The following is a 27,332-nucleotide window of genomic DNA, read 5'->3' as shown; positions in this document are numbered from 1 at the left end:
CATTTTTGGACACACATATTTGCAGCGAAAAACGCAAATTGCAGCAAAAACACGGTAAAAACACAGTACTTGCATTTTGGATGCGGGTCCATTGACTTCTTTTACATGCAAAACGCTGCATTTTTCATGAAAAAAAGTCCCCGACCCTTTCCAAAAACGCATAGGCACAAAAATGCATTGATGTGAACATGTTCCATAGGAACCCATGTTAAAAAATTTCCCTGCATTTCTGCAAAATGCAAAATGCATCAATAAACGCATTAGTGTGAATCACGCCTAAAGCCCCATACACACATATTATGCCGTGTACACGTGATCGGAATTTCGGCCAGCAAAAGACAGATGAGAGCCTTTCATTGGAAATTGCGACCGTGTGTATGCTCCATCGGAATTTAGCTGGCTGAATTCCCGTCAGCAAAAATTTGATAGCATGTTCTCAATTTTCCCGATGAAAAAACTTTCTATCGGAAATTCCGATCATGTGTATTCCAACGGGAAAACCATCAGAGCTTTTTCCAACGAGAATTCCGATCATTAGATTTTCTGCAGACTTTTGTCTTCAGATTTACCAAAACCATGTAGTGCAAGGGCCTGCCTGATAGCATAGAAATTGAAACTATAAGCCCTTGTACACACGGTCGGAAATTCCGATGGAAAATGTCCGATCAGACATTGTTGTCGGATAATCCGACCGTGTGTGGGCTCCATCTGACTTTTTCCGTCGGAATGTCCGACCAACAAAGTTTGAGAGCTGGATATAAAATTTTCCGACAACATGATCCGATAGGACTTTGTCCGATCGTTTGTAGAGAATTCCGATCGGACAAAGCTATTGGCTGCTAGCCTGAACGTAGTCCCGTCGTAATGAAATAACGTCATCTCGTTCCGAACGATCGGATTTTCCCACAACTTTGTCCGACCATGTGTATGCAACACCAGTTTCGGACAAAATCCATCGGATTTTGTTGTCAAAATGTCCAACCGTGTGTACAAGGGCTTAGGCCGCGTACACACGCGGGGACTGTTCGCTCAACTTTGTTCGTCAAACAGTTTCAGCGGACAGTCCGCTCAAAATTAGCATGGACGGACTTGCCCACACACGACGAACGAACAGTCCGCTGAAACCGTGCGCGATGACGTGAACGGCACGTACGACAGGACTAGAAAACGACGTCCTATACACTGCAATGCAACCTTCGGCGTGTAAATTCTTTCTGAGCATGCGCGAGACTTAGTTTGACGAACAAGCCTACACACGGGCGGACTGTCCGCTCAAACCAAGTTTCAGCGGACAGTTTTTCGGAATTTCCGAAAAACTTTGTTCGTCAGACTGTCCGCTGAAACTGTCCGCTGAAAGCCCACACATGAGCGGACTGTCCGCCGAAACACTGTTCAGCGGACAAAGTTGAGCGAACAGTCCCCGCGTGTGTACGCGGCCTTAGGCCTCATGCACACTGGACGTTAAAATAACATTATAAAAACGCCAGTAGCTTTGCAGTGAGTTTTTCAGCTTTTTTCAATGTTTTTGCAATATTGTGCACCATGGCACCAACCTTCTCTCCGCCCTCTGACTGGGACACTTGACCCATGTTCCATGTTTGCACACATCCTGAATTTGGTAGTGCAGCGTTTCTTGAGCAGGTACCTAGGTTTACAGGATCTCCTGAGGCAGGCCAGAAAAGTCTGTCATCATTTCCACCAGTCATACAATGCCAGTGCTCGGCTGGCTGACATTCAAAGGGAATGCAACCTGCCCACCAACCGCCTCATTTGTGACATGCCCACCAGGTGGAACTCAGCGGCTGCATAGACAGCAGAGGGCCATCAATGAGTACCTGTGCGAGTATGGCACCAGGACAGGGCCAGGGGAGCTTGGCTTCTTTTTGCCATGCCAGTGGCTACTGATCAAGGATGCAGGCACTGTCCTGTCACTATTTGAGGTGAACACAAGGATAATGAGCTGCGACAATGCATGCATCAGTCCTGTCACTCTGTCTACACTGTCCCTCTAGTCTTCCTGTTGGAGCACACACTTCGTGGAATCATGGACAAGGCACTTGAGGCAGAACAGCGGGAGGAAGAGGAGGACTTCCTTATATCTCAAGGCCCCCTTTATCTAGCATTTTTGCAGGCCCACCAAATGCACAGGAAGAAAAGGAGGAGGAGGAGGATTGTGTCAGCATGGATGTGGAGGATAACACTTAGCAGCAGTCTTCAAGGGATGGTTTTCAGTTCCCAGAAACTCAAGGAGTTGTACATGGCTGGGAGGAGGTAGTTACGGATCATGTGATCCTTAGTGACCGGAGGACTCAGAATCAAATGCCTCTGCAAACCTATGCTCCATGGCCTCCCTGATTCTGCAAAGCCTGAAAAAGGACCCTAGAATTCTTGGTATCAAGGAGAGGCTTCATTACTGGCTGGCAACCCTTCTTGATCCATGTTAAAAGGGTAAGGTTGCAGAACGCATCCTGCCTTTGCAGAGGGAGCAAAGGATGCAACATTTTCAGGAGGCCTTGAAGAAAGGTTTGTGCAATGCATTTCCAGACCCTGGGAGGTTACAATTTCCTGGTGCTGGACAACATGTTGCTGAGGCTTCGTTCAGTCAGAGGAAGAGCGGTGGAGAAGGTGGTGCAGGAATATCTAGGGACAAGAACAGACTTGGAGACCTTTCCAACAGAGCATCCATTGGGTTACTGGGTCTTGAGGATGTGGACCACGGCCTACTGGCCTGTCCTGCATCCAGCGTGCTTTCTGAAAACACATTCAGTGCTGCTGGAGGGTTTGTAATGGATCAACGAGTGTGCCTGTCCATAGACTCCATTGATAGACTAATATTCATAAAAATGAATCAGCAGCTATCAATCACCTGATGCTGATGTAACTGATTGGATTTGCTATGGATGTGGGATCCCTAGAAGACTGCCTATGATGATTATCCTATTCCTCCTCAATCTTGATGATGCTAGCTTCCAACAATATTTTTGGTTGAGGGCACCACCACCACCCAAGGCCCATTTTTTTCTGCCCATGTTTAACAGGGGCATGTAATTACAATTTTTGATCCAATATTTCATAGCAGAGCCCGTTCCTGCACCCAACAAGAGTATCTGTGAGAGGTTACAGTGTTGTGGCACCATCATCACCACCCAAGGCCCAATTTTTCTGCCCGTGTTTAACAGGGGCATGTAATTACAATTCTTGATATAATATTTCACAGCAGGGCCCGTTCTTGCACCCAACAAAAGTAACTGTGAGGGCTTAGGCCGTGTACGCACGGGCGGACTGTTCGCCCAACTTTGTCCGCTGAACAGTGTTTCAGCGGACAGTCCGCTCGTGTGTGGGCTTCAGCGGACAGTTTCAGCGGACAGTCTGACGAACAAAGTTTTTCGGAATTCCCGTAAGACAGTCCGCTGAAACTTGGTTTGAGCGGACAGTCCGCTCGTGTGTAGGCTTGTTCGACAAACTAAGTTTCGCGCATGCTCAGAAAGGATTTACACGGCGAAGGTTGCATTGCAGTGTATTGGACGTCGTATTTTTCGTCCCGTCGTACGTGCCGTTCACGTCATCGCGCACGGTTTCAGCGGACTGTTCGTTCATCGTGTGTGCAAATTTTGAGCGGACTGTTTGTCGGATTGTTTGACAAACTAAGTTGGGCGAACAGTCCGCCCGTGTGTACGTGGCCTCACAGTGTTTTGGCACCACCCCCACCACCCATGGCCCAATTTTTCTTCCCCTGTTTAACAGGGGCATGTAATTACATTTTTTGATTTAATTACATGAGTAACTGGGAGGGCTTACAGTATTCTGGTACCACCAATACCTAAGGCCCAATTTTCTGCAGAGTATATAGGTCAGGCCGTATAGTATATATACTGCTGTTCAGAGTATAGGGGGCCTGGGGGAACCCCACGCCATTTTTTTTTTATTTGGTTGCGGGGTTACCCTTAATATCCATACCAGACCCAAAGGGCCTGGTAATGGACTTGGTCGGAGGACCATTCCCTTTTTTAAATGATTTTCAACTATATTGCTGGAACCCGACAATACATTACAGCCGCGAGTAGTTTTAAATTAAATTTTTTCCTTTAGAAATGTAATTTTGCTGTAGTATTGTTCTAAACACGGGAAAAATGTTCTACTTTACAGGCATACTAAGGATACCCCCCAGGCACTATATGTAAATTAATATTTCATTTTATTGTTTCACTTTAAGCATTATTAACCACTTGAGGACCGCCGTATTGCCATTGTACGTCAGCACAATGGCACAGGCAGGCACAATCACGTACATCTACGTGATTGCCTTCCAGCGGGTGGGGGGTCCGATCGGACCCCCTCCCGCTGTTTACGGCGGTCCGATTCGGTCCAGGAGCGCTCCGTGATGAGGGGATGGCCGTTGGTTTTCGGCCACCCCCTCTGGATCGCTCCTGGCCAATGAGAAGCTTCCTCCCCTGTGTATTGTTTACACAGGAAGGAGGAAGTGATGTCATTCTCCTCGGGGCGGTCTTTTTGACCGGACTACGAGGAGAAGAGTAAAAGTAAGTGTGCACCAACACTACACTGACATGTAGGTACACACAGGCACACAAACCCCCCCCGATCCCCCCCCGATCGCCCCCCGATCCCCCCCCGCCCCCCCTCCCCCCCCAGTCACAGTGTCACTGATTGCATTGATCATTTCTTTACTGATCAATGCATTCAGTGTCAGTTGTGACAGTAAAAACTGTCAGGACAGTTAGTGTTAGGTCCAGGGTAGCCCCCTATCACCCCCCCAATAAAGATTTAACCCCCTGATTGCCCCTAGAGTTAACCCTTTCACCCCCTTTTGCCAGTGTCACTAAGCGATCATTTTTCTGATCGCTGCATGTGTCGCTAGTGTCGCTAGGTAGCTAGTTATTTTTTTAGGTTCACCGCCAGGTTTTTATATCGCTAGGTACCCCGATATACTACCCAATAATGTTTTTAACCCCCTGATTGCCACTAGTTAACCCTTTCACCCCCTTTTGCCAGTGTCACTAAGCGATCGTTTTTCTGATCGCTGCATTAGTGTCGCTACAGTCGCTAGGTAGCTAGTTATTTTTTTAGGTTCACCGCCAGGTTTTTATAGCGCTAGGTACCCCGATATACTACCCAATAATGTTTTTAACCCCCTGATTGCCGCTAGTTAACCCTTTCACCCCCTTTTGCCAGTGTCACTAAGCGATCATTTTTCTGATCGCTGCATGTGTCGCTAGGTAGCTAGTTATTTTTTTAGGTTCACCGCCAGGTTTTTATATCGCTAGGTACCCCGATATACTACCCAATAATGGTTTTAACCCCCTGATTGCCGCTAGTTAACCCTTTCACCCCCTTTTGCCAGTGTCACTAAGCGATCGTTTTTCTGATCGCTGCATTAGTGTCGCTACAGTCGCTAGGTAGCTAGTTATTTTTTTAGGTTCACCGCCAGGTTTTTATAGCGCTAGGTACCCCCATATACTACCCAATAATGGTTTTAACCCCCTGATTTCCGCTAGTTAACCCTTTCACCCCCTTTTGCCAGTGTCACTAAGCGATCATTTTTCTGAACGCTGCATCAGTGTCGCTAGTGTCGCTAGGTAGCTAGTTATTTTTTTAGGTTCACCACCAGGTTTTTATAGCGCTAGGTACCCCGATATACTACCCAATAATGGTTTTAACCCCCTGATTGCTGCTAGTTAACCCTTTCACCCCCTTTCACCAGCGATCACAGTATAAGTGTCACTGGTGACGCTGGTTAGCCAGTTAGTTATTTAGGTTCCCCGTCAGGTTTTTATATAGCGCCAGGGACCCCCATATACTACCTAATAAAAATTTGAACCCCCTGATTGCCCCTAGTTAACCCTTTCACCACTGATCACCGTATAAGTGTTACGGGTGACTCTGGTTAGTTTGTTTTTTATAGCATTTTATATTCAAATCCGGAAGGCAGTGCTTGGTTTTCGGGGTCCCGTACGTGGCTAGGCTCCCAAAAAGTCCCCCACATGTGGTATCCCCGTACTCGGGAGAAGCAGCAGAATTTATTTTGGGGTGTAATTTGACTTCTGCCCATAGCATGTGTGAGCAATATATCATTTAGTGACAACTTTGTGCAAAAAAAAAAAAGTTTGTAATATTCCCGCAACTTTTGGAAAAATATAAAATATTCCATGGACTCAACATGCCTCTCAGTAAATAGCTTGGGGTGTCTACTTTCCAAAATGGGGTCATTTGGGGGGGTTTTGTGCTATTTTGGCATTTTATGGCCTTCGAAACTGTGATAGGTAGTGAGGAGTTAAATCAAAAATTTGCACCCTTAGAAATCCTGAAGGTGGTGATTGGTTTTCGGGGTGCCGTGCGCGACTAGACTCCCAAAAAGTCCCACACATGTGGTATCCCCGTACTCGGGAGAAGCAGCAGAATGTATTTTGGGGTGTCATTTCACATATGCCCATAGCATGTGTGAGCAATATATCATTTAGTGACAACTTGGTGCAAAAAAAAAAAAGTTTGTAATATTCCCGCAACTTGTGGCAAAATATAAAATATTCCATGGACTCAACATGCCTCTCAGTAAATAGCTTGGGGTGTCTACTTTCCAAAATGGGGTCATTTTGGGGGGTTTTGTGCTATTTTGGCATTTTATGGCCTTCGAAACTGTGATAGGTAGTGAGGAGTTAAATCAAAAATTTGCACCCTTAGAAATCCTGAAGGTGGTGATTGGTTTTCGGGGTGCCGTGCGCGACTAGACTCCCAAAAAGTCCCACACACGTGGTATCGCCATACTCGGGAGAAGTAGCGGAATATATTTTGGGGTGCAATTCCACATATAACCATGGCATGTGTGAGCAATATATCATTTAGTGACAACTTTTTGTAAAAAAAATTATTTTATTTTTTTTTGTCATTATTCAATCCCTTAGGACAAAAAAAATAAATATTCAATGGGCTCAACATACCCATCAGCAATTTCCTTGGGGTGTCTACTTTCCAAAATGGGGTCATTTGGGGGGGATTTGTACTGCCCTGCCATTTTAGCACCTCAAGAAATGAGATCGGCAGTCATAAATTAAAAGCTGTGTAAATTCCAGAAAATGTACTCTAGCTTGTAGACGCTATAACTTTTGCGCAAACCAAAAAATATACGCTTATTGACATTTTTTTTACTAAAGACATGTGGCTGAATAAATTTTGCCCTCAATGTATGACTAAAATTTAGTTTATTCGATTTTTCTTATAACAAAAAGAAGAAAATATCTTTTTTTTTCAAAATTTTCACTCTTTTTCCATTTATATCGCAAAAAAAAAAAAATCGCAGAGGCAATCAAATACCATCAAAAGAAAGCTCTATTTGTGGGAAGAAAAGGACGCAAATTTCGTTTGGGTGCAATATTGCATGACCGCGCAATTACCAGTTAAAGCAGCGCAGTGCGAAATTGCAAAAAGACCTCTGGTCCTTAAGGTGTTTATTGGTCCGGAGCTGAAGTGGTTAAAATCACTGCTCCTTGCCGTTTTAAAACCCAGGTCCCCAAACACTTTTTATGGCAATAACTTGCATATAAGCCCTTAAAATTATCAGTTTTGATTTTTCACATTCATGTCCCATAAACTTTAACGGTGTTTGCGTGTTCGAAAAATTTTGTTCGCATGTTCTGCTGCGAACCAAACCGGGGGGGGGGGGGGGGTGTTTGGCTCATCCCTAGTGGCGACAGCTTCCCTTCTACCTCCGACCACTGACAGGTTCTCCAGCTGAGAGAATCATCCCTTTTGGTTGGACTGCAAGCTGCAGTCCCAACCCTGCACTGCCCTCTTACTTCTGGATAGGCCCTTATACAGCCTGGCAGCCAGATGCCCCCAGGATATGCCCAACAGTCGAGTGAAAACGACACACATCCATCCAGACGCAGTCCGGGTGGCACAGATCACCTGACCTCACCAGAATATATAGGCTCTCCCAGCAGGCCAATGGATTAAAGAAAACCCCTGCCTATTGGCTGGGACACCCACATACCCATAACTTGACCTTGGGTTGCCCATCTCGTATCTAGTACCACCAAGTCCCCGGCCACCTAGTGGTAGAAGAGAAAAGTACAACAAAGCAAAGCTTAGGGAGAAATCAATGGATCGCTAACAATTTAACTATGGTTGGTACCCCTGCTAAGGAATTTGGTGAGGAGCTCCCAGACTAAACCCCAGGGCACTACATTTGCTTATCCCAGAGTTCGGCTTTAAGTTTCCTTTAGCAACATAAGACTAAAATTCTCTGTCCTTGTTTCCCATGTGCTCCTGTGTTATCATCCTGACCCACAGGCAACTGATTGAGGGTACAAATGGGCATTTCAACACATACTGTGCAAAGGCTAGGTCAACTGCTGTCCTGAGAAATGTAATGAAGCCATTGCATGTAGAAAAGAAGTGATTGCAAAAAGGCTGCAGGAGGCTGCAGAACTAAGATACAACAAAGGTAGCTGCTTATGATACTAGAGTGTGTGTATGTGTGCATGGGCAGAAGGGGGTGATTTACTGCTCTGACTCATACACATGAATATTTCATGTTGAGCTACTGATCTCTGTAAACAACATTTTTATAAGCAAAGCAGGCAAGGATAGCATGTAAAACACATAAAAAAGGAGCCTAGAGCTCCACATACTGGCCAAAGAAAAATGTATTCAATATTTCGGTATATGCAGTATATATATATAATATTTTTCATTCTAACTGTAGTAAATATGATAAAACACACCTTGACTGAGTGCAGTGGTGATGGAGACCTCAATGCAGGATTTCTGGGACGGCCCACATCTCAGGCTTGGATGATTGCTGCCTCCACAAGTTGACGGATTTCCTTGACATGCCAGACACTCTATCCGTGGATCCTCGCCTAGATCTGCAATATTAATAGTAATTTGGTGGTGAGTGCTCTGGGCTGGAAGCTGTGGAGTCATGGGTTATAAAATTCCACCAGTGATGCCATCAGCATGGATCTGGTGTGCTTTCCCTGTGTGTGCAGGCTTTACCAGGGTGCTCTACTTTTCCTACACACTGGTTGGGCACTCAACTTTCACCTTAAACTTGGTGTCTTTAGTACAGACTGTAAGCTCCTTAGGAAGAGGAGAGCAGAATGATAACACATCAGTCTGCTGCTCCTTACATTGCCTCCACTCTGGATGAAGGAGCAACAGAGACACTTTCAGACAACAGCATCATCAGTCTGGGGGTAAGGGAGTTTTAAATTCCAGCTCACACTTTTATAATCAGTTACAGCTGTTTTTTTCCCTTTTGGGACAATACCATGCTCTTCATAGAGGCTTTGTGCAATGTTCTACTAACAACCTCATTTTTATACCAATACCACAGGTTGTAACCTCACAGGTGTATCCCATTAATACCATCACTTTGAATTCAAAATTTTAACCCTCCCCAAACTAGGATCCTAATGCCTCATACACACGATCAGAAATTCTGCCAGCAAAAGTCAGATGTGAGCTTTTGGTCAGAAATTCCAACCGTGTGTATGCTCCATTGGACTTTTGCAGAATTCCAGCCAGCAAAAGATTGAGAGCAGGTTCTCTATTTTTCGGTTGGAAAAAGTTCAGATCGGAAATTCCGATCGTCTGTGCAAATTCCTACGCATGCTCGGAAATAATTCAACGCATGCTCAGAAGCATTGAACTTCATTTTCTCGGCTCGTCGTAGTGTTGTACGTCACCGCGTTCTTGACGGTCGAAAGTTCAGAGAACTTTTGTGTGACCGTGTGTATGCAAGGGATTCCATCGGAAAAACCATCCAAGTCTTTTTCCGACGGACAATCCGCTCGTGTGTACGGGGCATTATACCCATTAAATCTAAACATTCATTAGTGCATGCCCGTTATTTATCCTCCTGAACAAGGAGCAATCTCTGTACATATTTACACTACAACAAATCAGTCAATTCATATAAGGCTCAAAGATTGGAAAAGCAGAAAAAATAAAAAAGACAAAAAAACACACAAAATCACATCTCTATTGTCTCCTTGGGCTGACTGAAAGCCAAGATCCATCTCAAATTTTTACTCCACATTAATCGTATTACATGGTTCCATTCAACGTGTAAAGAAACATGGATTTTACCTTCCACAAACTTCATAAGTACAGTTTTAAATCACAGTCCCTATTCATTCCTTCAGGATACAGGGACTTTAATTTATTTATCCACCATACTTCTCTCTGTTTCAATTTTAAAATCCTATCACCTCCTCTCCGATCTCTGAATACTTCCTCTAGAACCATAAACCTTAAATCTGAATCCTTATGTCCTTGTTCGAGAAAATGCCTGGAAACTGGCGAACCTGGTTGTTTGTGTCTACAGTACTACTGTGGTAAGCAATCCTGTCTTTAATTTTTTGAGTAGTCTCTCCAACGTATATTAGGTTGCAAGGACATGTCAAAATATAAATTACATAAGAGGACTGGCATGTTTTTGAAAACTTTTTATCATGATCCTCTCCCCATTGCCAGGATGTATATAGTGATCACCTTTCATTAACAGATTGCACTGAATACAATTCAGACAGGGAAAGCAACCTTTTTTCTTCCTGCCTAAAAATTTCATTTTTACTTCATGTTCCCCGGCCTATATTCTGACCGCACCAATGAATCTCTGAGTGTCTTATTTCTCCTATAAGTCTTCATTGGGATCTGTTGAAAAACTTCTATTTGTGGCCCGTTTCAGTAGGGGCCAGTGCTTTTTGATGATTTTAAAAATGTCCTCACTATAACTATGGAACTGCAAAGAAAAGGGTAATCTTCACAATTCATGTTTTCATCTCCCTAAAATTGCCTTTGTCTCCTACTGTTGCGCTTTCCTAAATTCCTGGGTAATAATATTCTCAGGGTATCCCCGTTCTTTACATTTTTGACACATCTCCTCCAGTCTTCTCTTTCTTACAATCACATCACTCACTATGCGTTTTACCCTATAGAGTTGACTCCTCACAATAGATCTTAACACATGTGGAGGATGGAAGCTGTGAAATGACAATAATGGATTACTGTCCGTAGGTTTAGTATATAGATCAGATTCAATACGGCTCTGATTGATGTAGATTCTTGTGTCTAAAAAAGGAACCCATGTTAATTTTAAATTGTATTCCAGGACAAAATTTATTTAGCATCCCATCAAATCTTATCAAAGACTCAATGTTGCCCTGCCATATGATGAAAGTATCGTCAATGAAGTGCCACCAAGTGGCGCAATGAGTTTATAATAGCTCAATAGGGAATATGTACTTATGTTCAAATTCATTAATGAAAGCAGAGGCATATGGCAGGGTAACATTAGAGCCCATAACAACTCCGGAAGAACTGGTCCTTAAACAAAAAATAATTGTTAGTCTATGTGGTCTATATATATGTAGTGCCCTGCTCCTTTTGATCAGGCATGTAAATTTATTGGGTTGTCTGTTCGTGTCATTGTCACCACAGGCCAGTGATGGAAGGGCAACAAGCTAAGGTGTATTAAAGCGGGGTTCCACCCTAAAGTGGAACTTCTGCTGATCGGAACCCTCCCCCCCTCCGGTGTCACAATTGGCACCTTACAGAAGGGAGGGGGGTGGAGATACCTGTCAAAGACAGGTATTTACACCCACTTTCGGGCATAGACTCCCATGGGAGTCTATGTCATTTCCTGTCCTGCCGCGCTGTCTGCTGGGACACACACGGGTCCCAGTGACAGCGCGGACAATTCCTATTGCGCTGCGCGACTCGCGCATGCACAGTAGGGAACCGGTAAGTGAAGCCGGTTCGCTTCACTTCCTGATTCCTTCACCTAGAATGGTGGCGGCAGCAGCAGAGAGATCGATCGGCCTCGGCTGCCGGCATCGCTGGAACCCGGGACAGGTGAGTGTCCTTTATTAAAAGTCAGCAGCTGTAGTATTTATAGCTGCTGGCTTTTAATATTTTTTTTTTAGGTGGAATCCCTCTTTAAGTGTCCCTCTTTCCCCAGAAATAGTCAGTGGGAGTGGTTCACCGCTGTGCATTCTGGGAAATGATACTTAAGGGGCAGATGCCATTTTTTCGTCTCTTATCTCATGGCCCTCCTGGCCTAAGGTATGTGACAACTCCTCTTCTGCCTTGGGGCCTTGTTGGCTCGGGGCTACGTTATTGCAAGTAGGCCCAGAAGCTGTCTGGGGCCTACTGGTAAAGAGGTGGTCCTGCGCTGTCTGTCCTGTGGGAAGAAGCCCAACAATTGAAAGATCCAGGGGAGGACTCATCTTGTAGAGGACCGAGCGAAAGGCTGGTATCTCAAGAGGAGCCTGGTGACCTAATTGGAGGACGCATCCAAACCAATCTACCTCACAGTACTGCCAGATGGCTAAAGGAGCTTTGGTACTGTGTTGCCGTGTTCCACTAATACTGTGGCAGAGGATTGATCCACTAATACTGAATCCTGTGGCAGAGGATTGTTTAATAGTTATTGTTCTCGTCATCAAGTCTGTGGCAGAGACTTTTGTCCGTGCATCATTCCAGCTGCTAGGTCAGTGAGAGAGGCCTATCCAGGTGAGCAAGACCCATTGACTGAATGTATACTTGTCTTTGGGATTTCAAGTTCCTCAATGATCTGCACAAGGTGAATCTGAACTCTCCCCTAACCCTCTATCTTTCTACTGCTCAAGTTGTTTAATAAAAAGCATTGGAAAAAAAGAACTAAGTGACTGGTGCATACATCGGTGGGCACAAGGCCCAGTATAGACTCTAAGGCCGCGTACACACGGGCGGATTGTCTGCCCAACTAAGTTCGTCAGACAATCCGACAGACAGTCCGTTTTGAATGAACGGACTTGACCACACACGATGAGCAGACAGTCCGCCGAAAGCTTGCGCGATGACGTGTACAGCACGTACGACAGGACTAGAAATTCGACGTCCAATACACTGCAATGCAACCTTCGGCGTGTAAATCCTTTCTGAGCATGCGCCATACTTAGTCCGTCCAACTTGCCTACACACGAGCGGACTGTCCGCTGAAACCAAGTTTGGACGGACAAAATTACGGAAATTCCGAAAGACTTAGTCCGTCAGACTGTCCGCTGAAAAAGTCCGCTGAAGCCCACACACGAGCGGATTGTCCGCTGAAACACGGTTCAGCGGACTAAGTTGGGCAGACAATCCGCCTGTGTGTATGCGGCCTTAGTTTCTGGTATGGTGAACTGTGGGCAGAAGTGACGGCAAAGACTCAAAATAATATCAGCAGCTCCCAAGGGAGTAGTGAGATACATTATATATATATATATATATATATATATATATATATATACATATACATATATATATATACATATACATATATATATATACATATACATATATATATATACATACATATATATATATATATATATATATATATATATATATATATACACAGTGCCTTGAAAAAGTATTCATACCCCTTAATTTTTCCACATTTTCTCATGTTACAACCAAAAACATAAATGTATTTTATTGGGATTTTATGTGATAGATCAACACAAAGTGACACATAATTGTGAAGTGGAAGGAAAATGATAAATGGTTTTCAATTTTTTTTTAAATAAATATGTGAAAAGTGTGGTGTGCATTTGTATTCAGCCCCCCTGAGTCAATACTTTGTTGAACTGCAATTACAGCTGCAAGTCTTTTTGGGGATGTCTCCACCAGCTTTGCATCTAGAGAGTGATATTTTTGCCCATTCTTCTTTGCAAAATAGCTCAAGCTCTGTCAGATTGGATGGAGAGCGTCTGTGAACAGCAATTTTCAAGTCCTGCCACAGATTCTCAATTGTATTTAGGTCTGGCCATTCTAACACATGAATATGCTTTGACCTAAACCGTCCCATTGTAGCTCTGGCTGTATGTTTAGGGTCGTTGTCCTGCTGGAAGGTGAACCTCCACCCCAGTCTCAAGTCTTTTGCAGACCCTAACAGGTTTTCTGCAACCCACAACGTGATGCTGCCACCACAATGTTTCATGGTGGGGATGGTGTGTTCAGAGTGATGTGCATTGTTAGTTTTCCATCACATATAGCGTTTTGCTTTTAGGCTAAAAAGTCCTATTTTAGTCTCATCTGACCAGAGCACCTTCTTCCACATGTATGCTGTGTCCCCCACATGTCTTCTTGCAAACTGCAAACGGGTATTCCTTTGGCTTCCTTTCAACAATGGCTTTCTTCTTGTCACTCTTCCATAAAGGGCAGATTTGTGGAGCGCACGACTAATATTTGTCCTGTGGACAGATTCTCCCACCTGAGCTGTGGATCTCTGCAGCTCCTCCAGAGTTACCATGGACCTCTTGGCTGCTTCTCTGATTAATGTTCTCCTTGCCCGGCTGGTCAGTTTAGGTGGACGGCCATGTCTTGGTAGGTTTGCAGTTGTGCCACACTCTTTCCATTTTCGGATGATGGATTGAACAGAGCTCCGTGAGACGTTCAAAGCATGGTATATTTTTTATAACTTAGCCCTGCTTTAAACTTCTCCACAACTTTATCTGTGACCTCTCTGGTGTGTTCCTTGGCCTTCATGTTTCTGTTTGTTCACTAAGGCCCCTTTCACACTGGGGCAGTGGGTGGTAAAGCGCTACTATTTTTAGCGGCGCTTTACCATCAATTTTGCAGTGCTATTTAGCCGCTAACTAAATACCCCCTGCTAGTAGCTGAGAAAGGGTTAAAACCACCAGCAAAGCACTGCTGCAGCAGCGCTTTGCTGGTGGTATAGCCGCGCTGCCCATTTATTTCAATGCCGGAGCAGTGGAGGAGCAGTATACACACCGCTCCTTCACCACTCCAAAGATGCTGCTAGCAGGACCTTTTTTGGTGTCCTGCCAGCGCACCACTCCAGTGTAAAAGCCCCACAGGAGTGGCTCTTTCAGGGCGCTTTGCAGGCGCTATTTTTAGTGCTGTAATATCTGCAAAGCGCCCCAGTGTGAAAGGGGTCTTAGGTTCTCTAATAAACCTCTGAGGGCTTCACAGAACAGCTGTATTTGTACGAATATTAAATTACACACAGGTGGACTCTATTTACTAATTAGATTACTTCTGAAGGCAATTGGTTCCACTAGATTTTAGTTAGGGGTATCAGAGTAAAGGGGGCTGAATACAAATGCACGCCACACTTTTCAGATATTTATTTGTAAAGAATTTTGAAAACCATTTATCATTTTCCAATTATGTGCCACTTTGTGTTGGTCTATCACATAAAATCTCAATAAAATACATTAATGTTTTTGGTTGTGTGTGTATATATATATATATTTAAAGTATGCACCAGTGAAGGTGAAGCTCCCAGTCTCCCAGTGAAACAAGGATGGAGATGACAACCCGCAGTTGTGCAGCCAATCCTACATCTTTGTTGAGAATCGGTACTCACCTGGCATCAAGTGTTCATTGCACAATTCGGTGTCACAGCACAGGACGGTTTCCTTGGTGTGGACGAATTTCACAGGGCCGCTCTGCGTTTGGTTACAGGTATTCCCGGTAGAACAGCCCTTCACCAACACATCTCCGATCAATAGATCTAGAGGTAAAAATAATAGCAGTTACTTTATAGCAAGGGTAGGCAACCGCAGCCCTCCAGCTGTTGTTGAACTATATGTCCCATGTGGCATGGGAAGACTGACAGATAAAAGCATAACTCCCAGAGGCAGGGGCATGATGGGAAGACTGACAGTTACTTTCTAAGGCAGAGGGATGATGGGACTTGTAGTTCCACAACAGCTAGAGGGCCATAGTTGCCCACCTCTGCTCTATACCCATAGACAATACACCTCTTGATACGGCCCCCCACTCCTTTTACCATGGTAAGTAATGGCAATATCACACCATGCGATCCGATTCCTGTCCGAGTTTGCAGATCGCACTGCGATATGCGAACTGATCTGGGGGTGTCATTAAGGTTTCACTGACACTCCCAGCAGTCCGCATAGGGCAGTGTGAACTGCCGGCGGGAGGCATGCGATGCGGGAACCCGCCGCGGATTTGCGGCGTTCCCGCATCGCTCCAGTGTGAACCCAGCCTTAAAGACAAGGTGCATTGGTTTACTGCCTGCTATCAGACAGGGGCTCCTTCCTACTGAATCTCTGATAACAGACAGGCAGGAGTTCCTCACCACTGGATTTCTGCTGATAGTCAGGAGCTCCTTCCCACTGAATCTCAGACAGGAAGGAGCTCCTCACCAATTAATCTCAGCTAACAGACAGGAGCTCCATCCCACTGAATCTCTGCTAACAGACAGGAGCTCCATCCCACTGAATCTCTGCTAATAGACAGGAGCTCCATCCCACTGAATCTCTGCTAACAGACAGGAGCTCCTTCCCATTGAATCTCTGCTAACAGACAGGAGCTCCATCCCACTGAATCTCTGCTAACAGACAGGAGCTCCTTCCCACTGAATCTCTGCTAACAGACAGGAGCTCCATCCCACTGAATCTCTGCTAACAGACAGGAGCTCCATCCCACTGAATCTCTGCTAACAGACAGGAGCTCCTTCCCACTGAATCTCTGCTAACAGACAGGAGCTCCATCCCACTGAATCTCTGCTAACAGACAGGAGCTCCTTCCCACTGAATCTCTGCTAACAGACAGGAGCTCCATCCCACTGAATCTCTGCTAACAGACAGGAGCTCCATCCCACTGAATCTCTGCTAACAGACAGGAGCTCCATCCCACTGAATCTCTGCTAACAGACAGACAGGAGCTCCATCCCACTGAATCTCTGCTAACAGACAGGCAGGAGCTCCTTCCCACTGAATCTCTGCTAACAGACAGGAGCTCCATCCCACTGAATCTCTGCTAAGACAGGCAGGAACACCTCACCACTGAATCTCCTCTAAAAGACAGTCAGGATCTCCTCACCACTGAATCTCTGCTAACAGACAGGCAGGAGCTCCTTCCCACTGAATCTCTGCTAACAGACAGGAGCTCCATCCCACTGAATCTCTGCTAAGACAGGCAGGAACACCTCACCACTGAATCTCCTCTAAAAGACAGTCAGGATCTCCTCACCACTGAATCTCTGCTAACAGACAGGCAGGATTACCTTGCCACTGAATCTTTTCTAGCAGATAGCCAGAAGAACCTCACCACTGAATCTCTGCTAACAGACAGGTAAGAGCTAAGCTTCTCCCACTAATTTGTTGATAACACCAAGCCATCACAAGCTCCTCCCCCATTGGATCTCTAATTGGATCTCCTCTCACTGCACTTTTGTTGACCCCCCCCCCCCCCCCCCAAGGAGCACATGATCCCCTTTATGCATATCTCCAACAGCCTTGCTGTAACTTTGATAAGAATGTATTAGCATAAGCTCCTCCTTCTTCATGTATGACAGCAGCAGTCAGGCACAAGACTTGTCTCATTACATGTTTGACTTGAGGGGGTCTGATACTCACCTCTATAAGTAAAAAGTGAGGAGGAGCAGTGTTGGTGAGTGCTCTCACAAGTTTTCACCACCTGTTCCTCATGGGCGTGGTCCGGCAGGCCATTAAAATGGAAGCACTGGAGGCTGGAAGCTAGTAAACAAGATGCAATGTATACTTTAGTGTCTTAAAAATGATGCTAAAATATATCCCAAAAAATAATCTATTTCACCAAATATGGACTCCTTGGCTTCAACGAGGTAATCACTTTTAATCATTTCTTCTCTAAAATATACTATTTTTTACCTACTTACTTATGTTGTCTTACTGTATATGTATTTATGTTATCAACATTTGTTGTGACTTTTTTTATGTTTGGATACTTAGGCCGCGTACACACGGGCGGACTGTTCGCCCAACCTTGTCCGCTGAACAGTGTTTGGGCGGACAGTCCGCTCGTGTGTGGGCTTTCAGCGGACAGTTTCAGCGGACAGTTGGACGGACAAAGTCTTTCGGAAATTCCGAAAAACTGTCCGCTGAAACTGTGTTTGAGCGGACAGTCCGCCCGTGTGTGGGCTTGTCCGCTGTACTTTCGAAATGAGCGGACTGTTCCCGCTCGGAAAGTCCGCCCATTTCGAGCACGTGTACAGGTAGGCGGGGCCCGCGAAGGAGACGTCGCGGGCTCCGCCGCCTGGAATGGGCTTAAAGGGGAACCCCAACGCCGAAAAAAATCGGCGTGGGGGTTCCCCCCAAGTCCACACCAGACCCTTGTCCGAGCACGCTACCCGGCCGGCCAGGAAAGGGGGGCGAGCGAGCGCGCCCCCCCCTCCTGAGCCGTACCAGGCCGCGTGCCCTCAACATGGGGGGTGCCTTGGGGAAGGGGGGGCCGCGCGGCCCCCCCACCCCAAAGCACCTTGTCCCCATGTTGATGAGGACAAGGGCCTCTTCCCGACAACCCTGGCCGTTGGTTGTCGGGGTCTGCGGGCGGGGGGCTTATCGGAATCCGGGAGCCCCCTTTAAGAAGGGGGCCCCCGGATACCGGCCCCCCACACTATGTGAATGAGTATGGGGTACAATGTACCCCTACCCATTCACCTGTGAAATAAAGTACAAAAAAAAACACAACGCAGAGAAAAAATATTTTATTGCACAGCTCCGGGGGTCTTCGGGGGTCTTCTCGCCGGACTCCTCCGCTATGTGTGTGTAGCTCTTTTGCTAGCGGAGGAGTCCGGCTTTCTTCCTCCCCGCCGCCGGCCTCTTCTCCCGACTTCGGGGGTCTTGTCCCCCTCTTCGGTTCTTCTGCCGGGCCACCGCGCCTGGTCCGGTGGCCCGGTCTTCTGTCGCCGTCTTCCGTTCTTCTGTCGCCGCCTTCGGTTCTTCTGCCGGGCCACCGCGCCTTCTTGTAGCTCTTTTACAGGCGGTGGCCCGGTCTTCTGTCGCCGCTGTCGTCGCCGCCGCCGCCTTCCGTTCTTGTTCTTCTTCTTGTTCTTCTTCTTCTTCTCCTGGAGATGTTGACTCGACGATCTCTCCGGCCGGAATGCCAGAGCCGCGCTGTGCGGTCACTTATATAGTGACAATGGGGCGGTGTCACATGGTATATGTCACATGGGTTGGTCACATGGTGACCCCGCCCCCTTACGATGTCATAGTCCCCATGTGACATCAACCCATGTGACCAACCCATGTGACATATACCATGTGACACCGCCCCATTGTCACTATATAAGTGGCAGCGGAGCGTGTCCCTGGCATTCCGGCCGGAGAGATCGTCGAGTCAACATCTCCAGGAGAAGAAGAAGAAGAACAAGAAGAAGAACAAGAACGGAAGGCGGCGGCGGCGACGACAGCGGCGACAGAAGACCGGGCCACCGCCTGTAAAAGAGCTACAAGAAGGCGCGGTGGCCCGGCAGAAGAACCGAAGGCGGCGACAGAAGAACGGAAGACGGCGACAGAAGACCGGGCCACCGGACCAGGCGCGGTGGCCCGGCAGAAGAACCGAAGAGGGGGACAAGACCCCCGAAGTCGGGAGAAGAGGCCGGCGGCGGGGAGGAAGAAAGCCGGACTCCTCCGCTAGCAAAAGAGCTACACACACATAGCGGAGGAGTCCGGCGAGAAGACCCCCGAAGACCCCCGGAGCTGTGCAATAAAATATTTTTTCTCTGTGTTGTGTTTTTTATTGTACTTTAGTTCACAGGTGAATGGGTAGGGGTACATTGTACCCCATACTCATTCACATAGGGTGGGGGGCCGGTATCCGGGGGCCCCCTTCTTAAAGGGGGCTCCCGGATTCCGATAAGCCCCCCGCCCGCAGACCCCGACAACCAACGGCCAGGGTTGTCGGGAAGAGGCCCTTGTCCTCATCAACATGGGGACAAGGTGCTTTGGGGTGGGGGGGCCGCGCGGCCCCCCCTTCCCCAAGGCACCCCCCATGTTGAGGGCACGCGGCCTGGTACGGCTCAGGAGGGGGGGGCGCGCTCGCTCGCCCCCCTTTCCTGGCCGGCCGGGTAGCGTGCTCGGACAAGGGTCTGGTGTGGACTTGGGGGGAACCCCCACGCCGATTTTTTTCGGCGTTGGGGTTCCCCTTTAAGCCCATTCCAGGCGGCGGAGCCCGCGACGTCTCCTTCGCGGGCCCCGCCCTTCTGTACACGCGCTCGAAATGGGCGGATTTGCCTCCGCCTTACGTGGGCGAGTCCGTTCATTTCAAAAGTTGAGCGAACTGTTTGCCCAACCTTGTTCGTCAAACAGTCCGCTCGTGTGTGGGCAAGTCCGCTCATGCAAATTTTGAGCGGACTGTTTGATGAAACTGTTTGGCCGCGTACACACGGGCGGACTGTTCGCCCAACCTTGTTCGGCAAACAGTTTCATCAAACAGTCCGCTCAAAATTTGCATGAGCGGACTTGCCCACACACGAGCGGACTGTTTGACGAACAAGGTTGGGCAAACAGTTCGCTCAACTTTTGAAATGAACGGACTCGCCCACATAAGGCGGAGGCAAGTCCGCCCATTTCGAGCGCGTGTACAGGTAGGCGGGGCCCGCGAAGGAGACGTCGCGGGCTCCGCCGCCTGGAATGGGCTTAAAGGGGAACCCCAACGCCGAAAAAAATCGGCGTGGGGGTTCCCCCCAAGTCCACACCAGACCCTTGTCCGAGCACGCTACCCGGCCGGCCAGGAAAGGGGGGCGAGCGAGCGCGCCCCCCCTCCTGAGCCGTACCAGGCCGCGTGCCCTCAACATGGGGGGGTGCCTTGGGGAAGGGGGGGGGCCGCGCGGCCCCCCCACCCCAAAGCACCTTGTCCCCATGTTGATGAGGACAAGGGCCTCTTCCCGACAACCCTGGCCGTTGGTTGTCGGGGTCTGCGGGCGGGGGGCTTATCGGAATCCGGGAGCCCCCTTTAAGAAGGGGGCCCCCGGATACCGGCCCCCCACCCTATGTGAATGAGTATGGGGTACAATGTACCCCTACCCATTCACCTGTGAAATAAAGTACAAATAAAAACACAACACAGGGGGAAAAAATATTTTATTGCACAGCCGGGGGTCTTCCGTCTTCGGGGGTCTTCTCGCCGGACTCCTCCGCTATGTGTGTGTAGCTCTTTTGCCAGCGGAGGAGTCCGGCTTTCTTCCTCCCCGCCGCCGGCCTCTTCTCCCGACTTCGGGGGTCTTGTCCCCCTCTTCGGTTCTTCTGCCGGGCCACCGCGCCTGGTCCGGTGGCCCGGTCTCCTGTCGCCGTCTTCCGTTCTTCTGTCGCCGCCTTCGGTTCTTCTGCCGGGCCACCGCGCCTTCTTGTAGCTCTTTTACAGGCGGTGGCCCGGTCTTCTGTCGCCGTCGCCGCCTTCCGTTCGTGTTCTTCTTCTTGTTCTTCTTGTTCTTCTCCAGGCGATGTTGACACGTCGCTCCCTCCGGCCGGAATGCCAGAGCCGCCCTGCGCTGTGACTTATATAGTGACAATGGGGCGGGGTCACATGGTATATGTCAAGGTTGGGCGAACAGTCCGCCCGTGTGTACGCGGCCTTAGCCGAACAAGGTTGGGCGAACAGTCCGCCCGTGTGTACGCGGCCTTACAGTGATTGTGAGCTACCACCTTGTAAAACAACTCCTTCAGTTTAAAATAGAAATGAAAGGCAAAACATCTATGTATGGATATATAAATACATTATAAATACCTTTGTAGTACCCTGGTGTTTAGGCAGGGTTGCTAATAAAGTTAGTTTGCCAAAGTGGTAATTTTCCTGGATAATCGTTAGAAGATCATTTGATTCCACTCTAATTCTGGAATTGCTGCACCTCTTCTCTTCTGTCACTAGGTGGCACTGTGGCTGGTGTCATTAGAATGACAGGGGGCTTCGCAGGGTCAGGGTCAGAGGGCCAATTGGCAGGGGTTTCTTTAGTCTCTTGGCCTGCTGGCAGAGCCTATTTATTTGGGTGGAGACAGGTGATCGAGGTTCTGTGCCACCTGGACGGCTGTCTGGGTGGACATGTGTTATGTCACCCTGGGCTGCTAGGCCAGAAGCCTGAGGCCTATCCTGGAGACACCTGGCTGCTAGGCTGTCTGAGGCCTATCCAGGAGCATAAGAAGCAGCGTAGGGTTGGGACTGCTTGATTGTAGTCCAACCAAGTTGAGAAGGTTCAGCCGGACAGGGAACCAGTTGTGATCGGAGGTAAAAGTCGCCACTAAGGGACCATCCATTTTGTTACTGGAGACTACAGTGAGTAAGCTTGAGTAAGTACCAGAGCAGTCTTCTCACCAACCGGGGACTGCAAAGAAGTGGGAAAGCTTCAGCAAGTGCCAAGCCAGGGACCCAGCAAGATAACGGGGGTGACACTTGAGGAGTATACAGCAGGATAGCTGTAGAAGAGCTCAGGGGGTGTCAGAAACCATGAAATCAGGCCGAGATAGAAGTAGAGTTAAAACAGTCAAAACATAGCCAAGGTTCAGTAACCAGAATGGATAGTCAGCCAAGCCAGAAGTCAGGGATCAATGTAGTGGAACAGCAAGCAGGATCTGGAGCCAGAAGGGATGTCAGCAAAGAAAGTCTTGAACAGGATCTTAGTAGATCATTATTGTGATGTTGACCAAGGCAAAGGCAGAGAACCTCTGGAATGGACAGCTTAAGTAGGCAGGACTGACGAGCAGGATATCATCAACAGCTGAGTAACTGTGGAGAGATAGGAGCTGGCAATTAGCAACAGCTGAGCGGCCAGCTCAGAGAAGGAAGGGCTGAGCCCAGCCCTGACAGGGGGATCCAGTGATGACTTGGATCTGGAAGTCTAGTGAGAGACTGGGAGCTCAGTGAGTGAAGATCTACAGTGCAATACTGTGAGATAAGAAACGGACTGTTCTGTGTTACCAAGAGTTACATACAACTACCTTCTATTGACTGTTGCAAGGTTAGTTGCCATAGGAGACAGCGGTCCTACTTATACAGAAGTATCTGGCTGGAGGCCTTCCACTGTATAGCTCTCTACCTATAGAAGTCTGCCAATTAGCATTGCATCTACTCAAGGGTGTCCTGGTCCTAACCCACTCTGCTCACCAGTGCTCACATTCAAAAAGCGACTGGCGCCCAGTATTCCTTCTTGCACCTCACCCACTATGCCTGATAACCCACTCTACAAAGAAGGATGTCAGCTTATCTTGACTCTGGAGGTCACCATTAGGCCTCTGTAGGTCGGGCCCTTGCTACACCTTTTTCCCCCCTTTCTTATAAGTGATCACTTACCCTCTGTTCTCAGCTGTATAAGAGCTGGGGGAAGGAAAAGCAGCAGCATGCTGATCTTCACAGTGAAAGGCGGTGCTGGGGGGGGGGGGGGAGCAGGCTGAGTTCCAGCACATTATAGAATTGATCACGCTGTACTCTCCTGCTTAGTGTGGTCAGTTTTTAATAGGAAAGCAGAGGAACTAACAGGGACACCAGAGATTTGACAAAACGGAAGCAATACAAAGAGAACAGGATACTTTCTCATACAAGTACGAGGTACAGCAGGCACAATGCTGCATCTGTCCCCCGCCGGCTCTAAAGCCCCATACACAGTATCAGATTTTCTGCTGTTTTTTTCCTTCAGATTTGCCAACACCATATAATATGAGGTCAAACCTTAGGAGTTTCAATTTGCATGCAATCAGGCAGGCCCTTGCACTACATGGTTTTGGTAAATCTAAAGACAAAAATCAGCAGAAAATCTGATAGTGTGTATGGAGCTTACGACTGAGAACCAATCGATCAAACAATGCCAATCAGTTCTCAGAGCTCCCTGAGCAGAGAGCTGGGGATGGTCAGTCACTGGCTCTCAGCTCTGCTCCCCCACCGCACTCACTGGAACGCTGGGCTGTGAAGGTGGCGGGAGCGACCGGCTTAGGCTCTCAGCTGAGAGCCTGAGCCGGGTGCTGGTCCAGGCATGTGGGCAAATCCCGACCATATGGTCGTGATCTTTCCTGAGCCTGGACCTGCTCTGTGACATCAACAGACAGCAGACTTCAGCCTGCTGAAAACAGGTCACAGGAGTGCAGAAGGAACTGAACTCCTGTGATCCATAAAAGTACAGCCAAATGAGCTTTGTCTGTACTTCTCCTTTAACCACTTTCAGACCGGACCAATTTGCTGGTCAAAGACCAGACCACTTTTTGCGATTCGGCACTGCGTCGCTTTAACTGACAATTGCGCGGTCGTGCGACGTGGCTCCCAAACAAAATTGATGTCCTTTTTATTCCCACAAATAGAGCTTTCTTTTGGTGGTATTTGATCACCCCTGCGGTTTTTATTTTTTGCGCTATAAACAAAAAAAGCATCAATTTTGAAAAAAAAACACAACATTTTTTAGTTTTTGCTATAATAAATATTCCCCAAAAATATATAAAAGAACAATTTTTTTTCCTCAGTTTTGTATTCTTCTACATATTTTTGGTAAAAAAAAAACAAAATCTCAATAAGCTTATATTGATTGGTTTGTGCAAAAGTTATAGCGTCTACAAAATAGGGGATAGTTTTATGGCATTTTTATTATTAATTTTTTTTTTATTAGTAATGGCGGCGATCTGTGATTTTTATCAGGGCTGCGACATTATGGCGGACACATCGGACACTTTTGACACTATTTTGGGACCACTGTCATTTATACAGCGATCGGTGCTATAAAAATGCACTGATTGCTGTGTAAATGACACTGGCAGGGAAAGGGTTAAACACTAGGGGGCGATCAAGGTGTTAAGTGTGTCCTAGTGAGTGATTCTGACTGTGGGGGGATGGGCAACCACTGACATGACAGAGATCACCGCTCCCTATTACAGAGAGCAGTAGATTTCTGCAGAACGTGGAAATGCCTTGTTTACATAGGCACTTCCCCGTTCTGCGGCTCTGTGACACGATCGCCTGGAGACCAGCAGACATTGAGTCCACCAGTCCCGAGGGCACGGTCACGCTGTAGGCGGCGGGTGCGCCTCTTAAAGGAGACGTGCAGGTATGCGGAGACGTACAGGTACGCTCATTTGCCCACTGCTGCCATTGTGCCGACGTATATCGGCGTGCAGCGGTTGGTAAGTGGTTAATTAGCACCTTAATCAGCCACAGAACCTGTGTAATTAATATTTGTTCAGGTTTAAAGGGATGAGGTGGCAACCCTAGTTCCAGGAACGTGGGCAGAAATGCACATTTCTGGGTGCGTTTCCAGAAACATGAGAAACGCTGAGAGCCAAAAAAAAGGTACAGTACTGTACATGGGCAGGGGGTCCATCTACCGCTAGCCACCAGTGTAAAGGGCTCCTTTCTAACTAGACACCCATGGAAGGGGCCCTATTTACAGTTACAAGCAATATAAGGAGGCCCTCCTTCAAATGGCCACCTATGTGGGTCCTTCTCCCATTTATCACCAATGTAATTAGGCTTTTTTCTAACTGGCCACCAATGTAAAGGGGCCCAGTGACCAGCAATCTTATGGGCCCTTCATCTTGTGAATGACAATTCATGAAAATCACTTTTTCAGCTGACCACCAACCTAAAGGGAGCCTCCTCCATACCACCCATAGTGCTTTGCACAGAAACAGGAGGATGAGGAGTGCATAGATAATTGTCATATAGAGCCATTGTAGGTGTTCTAGGGATGGTAAATGCAGTACTGGGACAGGTTTGTCTATCTCCCAGGGCAAGGATGTGGAACTGCCCCCCCCCCCCCTCCTCCTTGCTACTAATGCCGTAGAATGGGTGTAAACAGGGCTTTTTTCTCAGGGAATAGGTGCAGGAACTCCCCTCTTCCAAGTCACCCTTCGTCTCTGCCCACCTACCCAACTTTAAGCACCATGCCTTGATTCCACCCCCCTATCCATCTCCCAGTACAGCACCATTCAGAGAATACAGAGCCAAGTATTTCGTGTTACTCAGTAATTTTTATGAAATGTGTTAGTGCAAACAATAAATATAGTAGATCCCTTGCAATGAGCAACAACAGACCCCACCCCAGCAACAATAGACCCCACCCCAGAAACAAAGGACCCTCCCCAAGCAACAATAGGCCCCCACACAATAAAATACTTCCCCCCACACCCTCACAACAAAGTACCATCCCAGCAACAATGGACCCCCCCCCCCCCCAAACAACAAAAGACTTCCCCCCAGCAACAATGGACCTCCCGCAAATCAAAATACCACCACAACAACAATAGGTCCTTCAGCAGCCAGCAACAATAGACCTCTCCCTCAACAGTAGATCCCACTCAGCAACAATTGACCAGCCAGCAAAATAAAACACACCCCCCCCCCCGACCAGCAACACTAGACTTAACCAGCAACAATAGACCCCCACACAAAAACGGATCCCCACCAGCGACAATAGATACCCCGGCAGCCAGCATCAATAGACCCTCCAGCACCCCCTTCTCATTATATACATTCAGTGCTGAAGGTGCCGAAACTGCGTTCCCCCGCGTTACCACTGAAAAAAAGCCCTGGGTGTGAAGCCCTGAGCCCATTCTCAGGCCCCCCTTGCTCTGACTGCCCATGGTTGGCATGGAGTGTGGACTGCACATGTGTGGCAAATTGCTTGGTCTCTAGCAGCTAGAAGGTAGTTACACATTGCATCCATGGAATGTTTTTTGTGTCAAGGTTGGAGCACTAGCTGTCAGAGTAGACATTAACGTGGCCCCCCCGGGTGACTACCCCTCCTGTACGGGTGGCTACTCCTCCTGCCCACCCTTTGTCCCAGCCCTGGGTACATATCTTATTATTTTATAAATATACAGTACCTACAATGTATTAATTATGCTAATGTATTTTGAGGTGTAGATAGAATCATTTTTAGCAGGGGTTCCCTGACATCTAAAGATAATTGCAAGGGTTCCTCCATGGTAAAAATGTTGAGAAGACTGGCTTAGCCAATCAGAAAGCCTGAGGGCAGTGAAATGGTGCCTCCTAATGTCTATAGCCATTGTTTTTGGCCACCATCAATATAGTAAATATAGACTTACCCAGACCCACAAGGGTGATGAAGAGCACAAAGTGGAGAAGTGGTCTCATATTGCTGTGTAGCTTGGGTGGCTTGTAGCTTGGGTGACTGATGAAGATGTGTGTGTCAGCTCAGTTGGCTGATGCTGAACATATACAGGTCTTTCTACTCCTTTTATGGGAGGACTTGGGAGGGGTGACAGCGAGGGCGATGGTTTTTCTACTGATACCTGCGAGTCTAGGCTTGATATCTACATTCGTGCCAGACTACTTCCTAATTGGCACTCTATTGATTAACCCTATCATTTAATGGGTCATTGTATCTTCATTGTTTTATATGTCGTATATATGGTATTGTATGTATTAATATGCATTATATATACTATATACAGTATATAACTTTTGTCAATATTAAATATGAACTTGAGGTGCAAGGTAAAAATGACAAAATTTGCCAATATATGCTGTTTGAATATGGATGATCACTGGAATAACCCACCCAAAACCTATAGTAAGTAAAGGCAGGCTGGTTGCGCTGA

The 27,332-nt window shown here is 47.4% G+C and overlaps 1 protein-coding gene across 1 annotated transcript in view; it reads right to left on the bottom strand.

Annotated features, from left to right (window-relative positions):
• The window catches only part of PLAUR (plasminogen activator, urokinase receptor), a 41,772-nt gene extending 14,818 nt beyond the window's left edge, over positions 1 to 26,954 (bottom strand). The window contains exons 1-4 of the mRNA XM_077456064.1: positions 26,817 to 26,954; positions 17,397 to 17,516; positions 15,377 to 15,523; positions 8,739 to 8,882 (exon numbers count right to left, since the gene is read on the bottom strand). Coding sequence (XP_077312190.1) covers positions 8,739 to 8,882; positions 15,377 to 15,523; positions 17,397 to 17,516; positions 26,817 to 26,865 — 460 coding nt within the window. The 5' untranslated portion in view covers positions 26,866 to 26,954. The remainder of the gene's footprint in view (positions 1 to 8,738; positions 8,883 to 15,376; positions 15,524 to 17,396; positions 17,517 to 26,816) is intronic.
• Positions 26,955 to 27,332: the final 378 nt, after the last annotated feature.

The sequence above is a fragment of the Lithobates pipiens genome, unplaced genomic scaffold, assembly GCF_037356315.1.
Source record: "Lithobates pipiens isolate NorthernLeopardFrog02 unplaced genomic scaffold, aLitPip1_a1.2 Scaffold_27, whole genome shotgun sequence".
In the NCBI taxonomy this organism is placed as follows: Eukaryota; Metazoa; Chordata; class Amphibia; order Anura; family Ranidae; genus Lithobates; species Lithobates pipiens.
Note: the sequence above shows the minus strand (reverse complement) of the source record. Positions and strands in the feature narration are given on the sequence as shown.